The following is a 6,165-nucleotide window of genomic DNA, read 5'->3' as shown; positions in this document are numbered from 1 at the left end:
TCACTCTCACTCTCTCTCTCTCTCACACTCTCTCACTCTCTCACTCTCTCACTCTCTCACTCTCTCACTCTCTCACTCTCTCACTCTCTCTCTCACACTCTCCCTCACTCTCTCACACTCTCTCTCACTCTCTCACTCACTCTCACACTATCTCTCTCACACTCTCTCTCTGTCTCTCACACTCTCTCTCTGTCTCTCACACTCCCTCTCTCTCACACTCTCTCTCTCACTCTCTCACTCCCTCACTCTCACACTCTCTCTCACACTCTCTCTCACACTCACTCTCACTCTCTCTCTCTCACACTCTCTCACTCTCTCTCACTCTCTCACTCTCACTCTCTCACTCTCACACTCTCACACTCTCTCACTCTCTCACTCTCTCTCTCACACTCTCTCTCACTCTCTCACTCACTCTCACACTATCTCTCTCACACTCTCTCTCTGTCTCTCACACTCTCTGTCTCTCACACTCTCACACTCCCTCTCTCTCACACTCTCTCACTCTCTCACTCTCTCACTCCCTCACTCTCTCTCACACTCCCTCTCTCTCACACTCTCACACTCTCTCACTCTCTCCCCCCCCAGGACCAGCACAGTTTATCCACAGTCATCTCTCCAGTCTTCTCAGAGGTACCCATGTTTGTATGTTCAGACAGTGTTAATGTACACTTCTGAATGTGTACAGTACCAGTCAAAAGTTTGGACACATCTTTATTTTGTTATTTCATAGTTTTAATATCTTCACTATTATTCTACAATGTGAAAAATAAAGAATAACCCCTTGAATGAGTCTCCAACCTTTTGACCTTTATGTTGTAGCTGAAGTCTGATCACAGGGATGAACAGAGACGTGCCATAGAGGAGTTGGAGAGAAACATCAGACTGACTGAAGACCTCTGTCCTGGAATCACAGACAAGATGGTTGCCAAGATCATGACACGCTTCAGCACGCAAGTCACTCTCCTCTCATCCTTCTCTCCCTCTTTTTTTCTCTCTCCCCCCTCTCTCTCTTCTTCTAATAAATCCCTGTCTCTCTCCCGCTGTCTCCTCTGTCTGTCTCCTCTGTCTGTCTCCTCTGACTCTCTCCTCTGTCTGTCTCCTCTGACTGCCTCCTCTGTCTGTCTCCTCTGTCTGTCTCCTCTGTCTGCCTCCTCTGTCTGCCTCCTCTGTCTGTCTCCTCTGACTCTCCTCTGTCTGTCTCCTCTGTCTGCCTCCTCTGTCTGTCTCCTCTGAATCTCCTCTGTCTGCCTCCTCTGACTGTCTCCTCTGCCTGTCTCACTCAGGTTGACTCCAACATAAAAGAGAAGATGGAAGGAGAGAGATTCCAGATAAACGAGGCAAGAAAGAAGAAGTGCAGAAATTCTGTCTAGTCATGTCGACACACACACACACAACACACAACACACACACACACCAGTAATGTAACTAAACGTTCCTTTCTTGCTGAATATCGGACTCAGTAGATAAGGCTTTTCTTTACTGTCTACCACGAGACATAGAGCTGAATATCTTGGGACACAGTAGATAAGGCTTTTCTCTACTATCTACCTCGAGACATAGAGCTGAATATCTTGGGACTCAGTAGATAAGGCTTTTCTCTACTGTCTACCACGAGACATAGAGCTGAATACCTTGGGACTCAGTAGATAAGGCTTTACTCTACTGTCTACCACGAGACATAGAGCTGAATACCTTGGGACTCAGTAGATAAGGCTTTACTCTACTGTCTACCACGAGACATAGAGCTGAGTACCTTGGGACTCAGTAGATAAGGCTTTACTCTACTGTCTACCACGAGACATAGAGCTGAATACCTTGGGACTCAGTAGATAAGGCTTTTCTCTACTGTCTACCTCGAGACATAGAGCTGAATACCTTGGGACTCAGTAGATAAGGCTTTACTCTACTGTCTACCACGAGACATAGAGCTGAATACCTTGGGACTCAGTAGATAAGGCTTTTCTCTACTGTCTACCTCGAGACATAGAGCTGAATACCTTGGGACTCAGTAGATAAGGCTTTTCTCTACTGTCTACCTCGAGACATAGAGCTGAATATCTTGGGACTCAGTAGATAAGGCCAGTGTTCTATTCTAGAATTCAGTTAGAATGTCATCCCACCGACATTCCAGTTCCGTAACCATTCATCCCCAGTGTTCTATTCTAGAATTCAGTTAGAATGTCATCCCACCGACATTCCAGTTCCGTAACCATTCATCCCCAGTGTTCTATTCTAGAATTCAGTTAGAATGTCATCCCACCGACATTCCAGTTCCGTAACCATTCATCCCCAGTGTTCTATTCTAGAATTCAGTTAGAATGTCATCCCACCGACATTCCAGTTCCGTAACCATTCATCCCCAGTGTTCTATTCTAGAATTCAGTTAGAATGTCATCCCACCGACATTCCAGTTCCGTAACCATTCATCCCCAGTGTTCTATTCTAGAATTCAGTTAGAATGTCATCCCACCGACATTCCAGTTCCGTAGCCATCTAGAACCCTTTTTCACATTTCCTTCTCCCATTCTAAAATAAATAACTCAGGGCTGTACTTTTGAAATCTGTACCTGTATATTGGGAAAGATTTGAAACATGTTCTTGGTTTTATATGGGATTAGTAGTTCATACATGTCTGGGAAAGTTTGAAAATGTTGTGTGATCCATTTTTATATTTCAATAGATGTTGAAAGAGTAATGTTGTAAATATAGTTTGATCAAAATTGTGTGTGTGTTGGTACCAGTATAGAGTTTTGGGTAGAAATGCTGAGGGGAAAATTTGTTTAACAGTCAATTGTACAAGTTTGAAAGTTAATTTGTGTGCGTTTTTTAAATTTTTTTATTTGAATTATTTTTTAGGTTTTCTTTTAGGGGGAATAAATGTTAAATTTTGGCCTTCATTTATTTAACCTTTTGGCCTCTGTGTTGGTTTGATTGTCAACGCCTCTGAATCTATGTAGTAAGTGTTTAGTAAAATGGGTATTGATTTTATATCCAGGACCCGTTTTTCAAAAAGTGTCTCAGTAGAAGTTAGAAGTTCTGATCTAAGATCAGGTCCATATCAGGGTTGGGGTCAATTCCATTCAGTAAAATATTTTGAAATTGTTGCATGTTACAATTTATTTTTGTTCGGTATAAAATGCTTTATGATGTACAGATCATGTTTGTTTCCGTATCTCAAGTAAAGACACATCATACACATTACACTCTTTATTGTCAGATGAATTCAGCCATGTACCTTCAATAGAAACGTAAAGTTGTACAAAACAGACACGTCTGTTAACCGCAACACTAAACATTTTTTTTTTTTGGGGGGGGGAGTATCTCTTCAATGTACAAAACATCCTGAATACACCAAATGTCACCCTGACCACACACACACACACGTAACACACACACGTCACACAACACCTGTTGATCTACACACCCACACACCACTATTCTACAGTCTCAGTTTCGTAATTCGAGGCGTACCCTCTCCCCCACTGCTATACCTCTCCTCTTCCCCCTCTTCCTCCTCCAGTTGTAAACTCCCAGAGGAAAACCTCATCCTAGCCAGAGCATTGGACCGTATCACTTTACCCAACGGGGGTACTGGACAGTAGTATGGGTAGATTACCTCTGGGTCTGAATCACTGTAGCTTCCACCAGCCCCCCCTAGGACACACAGCGAGGTGGGCCGGTCTGGCAAGGGGGAGGAGTTTAGAGGCAGGTAGGAGGGTCTTTGTGGAGTCTGGTGACGTGATAGGTGGGGGTAGTAACCTAGGGGACGGAACTCAGAGGCAGGGTTGGAGGCGGGGACTACTCTGGGGAGCTTAACGTCCGGTTGGCTGGTGGCACGACGAGGAAGTCCAGGCAGGAAGTTGGAGTCGTCGCTGTAATGTCCCGCCTCTATTCTCCCGACGTCGAAACTCCTGGCTGCGTTTCCGCTCAAGAACCCACCGTGGTAGACCCTGGTCAATCCCAGCCCGGATGGGCGGAGATTCCGCCTGAGTGGCGACAGGGAAGACGAATCAGAGCGTGTGTAGAAAGAAGGGTGTGTCAGCCCCTCCAACAGGGTGTGGTCTAAGCGTTGCATCTGCGGGAGACGCTCCAATGAGGTTACGGCACCGTCCAGAAAGTAGGCATGTCCGTGCGGATAGCTGGCCAATGGGAATGTTGGAAGGACTGGATGGAACTGGTAGGCGGGGTTATTGGGATATAGGAGGACCAATTGCTGCGCGTCGGAGGCAGGCTGGGGTTTGGGCCGAAGTCTGGCCCTGCTGTTACCATGGTGATACCCCACCCCTCCCTGCCGTTGCCCCCCTGCCCTCCTCTCCTCGATGTCTACCGATGTAGAGGCGGACCTTTGCTTAGGAGAGGCCGTTGATTGGTGGAAAGCTTGTGGGAGGCGGGATCGCTGCAGTTCCGTGGAGAAGACCACTTCGACAGCTGATTGGCTGCGTTTAGGGTTAGCTCCTCCCACTTCCTGTTGTTGTCTTTCCACTTCCTCTTCGCTGTGGCTTCCGGGGCGCGGGAACGAATGGGACTGCTCGTAGAGCTGGAGATGCGCGCGCGCGCACACACACACACACACACACACACACACACACACACACACAAAAAGACAGCAAGAGGTGGATAAACATGTTCATGTGGATTATTGAATTTGACATTGGTAGGGTTGCCGCGATACCAGTATCGCCAAGATACCCTCGTTGGAAACAAACTGTTTCATGTTGTCATCCAGAATCACATGTATTTATTTCCCAAGCTACAGCACTAAATATTTTACATGAAGCAGGTTTTGAAAGGACCAAAGAGGTTAGTTCCTCCCCCCATATTCAGATTAATTTGAATGATTCATCCCCCATAATAAATATATATCAAGTAAAAGTGTATGAAAAATGGAAAATAGGAGCGGCAGGTAGTAGTTAGAGTTTGAGTGTTGGACTTGTGACCGAAAGGTTGCCGGATCGAATCCCCAAAATCTGTAGTTCTGCCCCTGAACAAGGCAGTTAACCTTAACCTCGTTAACTGTTAACAGAATAAGGTCCGGAGACAGACTCAGAGGGGGGGTCAGGATCGACATTCAACGGCACATGTCAGTCTTTGTCCGTGGTATGTTCACACTCAATTATTATATGAAAAACAAATGTGGACTGGAGATAAGGGCAGGCCAACTCCACCTATAATACATAGTTTGTAATATTTCCCATTATTATAGTTTACCTGTTTGGAGACGTCTGTGAGGAGGTCAGGGGAGGATCTACACTGTCTGGACTCTGACCTAATGGAGAAAGAGACAGGGTTTAACACACACACACACACACCCCTATCCACATCGATGGAACAGTAGTGGAGAGGGTAGTAAGTTTTAAGTTCCTCGGCATACACATCACAGACAAACTGAATTGGTCCACTCACACAGACAGCATCGTGAAGAAGGCGCAGCAGCGCCTCTTCAACCTCAGGAGGCTGAAGAAATTCGGCTTGTCACCAAAAGCACTCACAAACTTCTACAGATGCACAATCGAGAGCATCCTGGCGGGCTGTATCACCGCCTGGTACGGCAACTGCTCCGCCCTCAACCGTAAGGCTCTCCAGAGGGTAGTGAGGTCTGCACAACGCATCACCGGGGGCAAACTACCTGCCCTCCAGGACACCTACACCACCCGATGTTACAGGAAGGCCATAAAGATCATCAAGGACAACACCCACCCGAGCCACTGCCTGTTCACCCCGCTATCATCCAGAAGGCGAGGTCAGTACAGGTGCATCAAAGCTGGGACCGAGAGACTGAAAAACAGCTTCTATCTCAAGGCCATCAGACTGTTAAACAGCCACCACTAACATTGAGTGGCTGCTGCCAACACACTGACTCAACTCAAGCCACTTTAATAATGGGAATTGATGGGAAAGGATGTAAAATATATCACTAGCCACTTTAAACAATGCTACCTAATATAATGTTTACATACCCTACATTATTCATCTCATATGTATACGTATATACTGTACTCTATATCATCTACTGCATCTTTATGTAATACATGTATCACTAGCCACTTTAACTATGCCACTTTGTTTACATACTCATCTCATATGTATATACTGTACTCGATACCATCTACTGTATCTTGCCTATGCTGCTCTGTACCATCACTCATTCATATATCCTTATGTACA

The 6,165-nt window shown here is 45.9% G+C and overlaps 2 protein-coding genes across 2 annotated transcripts in view; one reads left to right on the top strand and one right to left on the bottom strand.

Moving 5' to 3' along the window:
- LOC135510144 (serine/threonine-protein kinase 26-like) overlaps positions 1–3,201 on the top strand; it is a 26,042-nt gene extending 22,841 nt beyond the window's left edge. The window contains exons 11-13 of the mRNA XM_064930926.1: positions 586–630; positions 820–950; positions 1,284–3,201. Of these exons, the coding sequence (XP_064786998.1) occupies positions 586–630; positions 820–950; positions 1,284–1,299 (192 nt within the window). The 3' untranslated portion in view covers positions 1,300–3,201. The remainder of the gene's footprint in view (positions 1–585; positions 631–819; positions 951–1,283) is intronic.
- A 238-nt stretch (positions 3,202–3,439) lies between these two features.
- The window catches only part of LOC135511214 (FERM domain-containing protein 7-like), a 29,969-nt gene continuing 27,243 nt past the window's right edge, over positions 3,440–6,165 (bottom strand). Inside the window, exons 11-12 of the mRNA XM_064932842.1 lie at positions 5,209–5,266; positions 3,440–4,537 (exon numbers count right to left, since the gene is read on the bottom strand). Coding sequence (XP_064788914.1) covers positions 3,440–4,537; positions 5,209–5,266 — 1,156 coding nt within the window. The remainder of the gene's footprint in view (positions 4,538–5,208; positions 5,267–6,165) is intronic.

This window comes from Oncorhynchus masou, chromosome 23 (assembly GCF_036934945.1).
Source record: "Oncorhynchus masou masou isolate Uvic2021 chromosome 23, UVic_Omas_1.1, whole genome shotgun sequence".
In the NCBI taxonomy this organism is placed as follows: domain Eukaryota; kingdom Metazoa; phylum Chordata; class Actinopteri; order Salmoniformes; family Salmonidae; genus Oncorhynchus; species Oncorhynchus masou.
The sequence above is the reverse complement of the archived record's forward strand: the minus strand, read 5'-3'. Positions and strand labels throughout refer to the sequence as shown.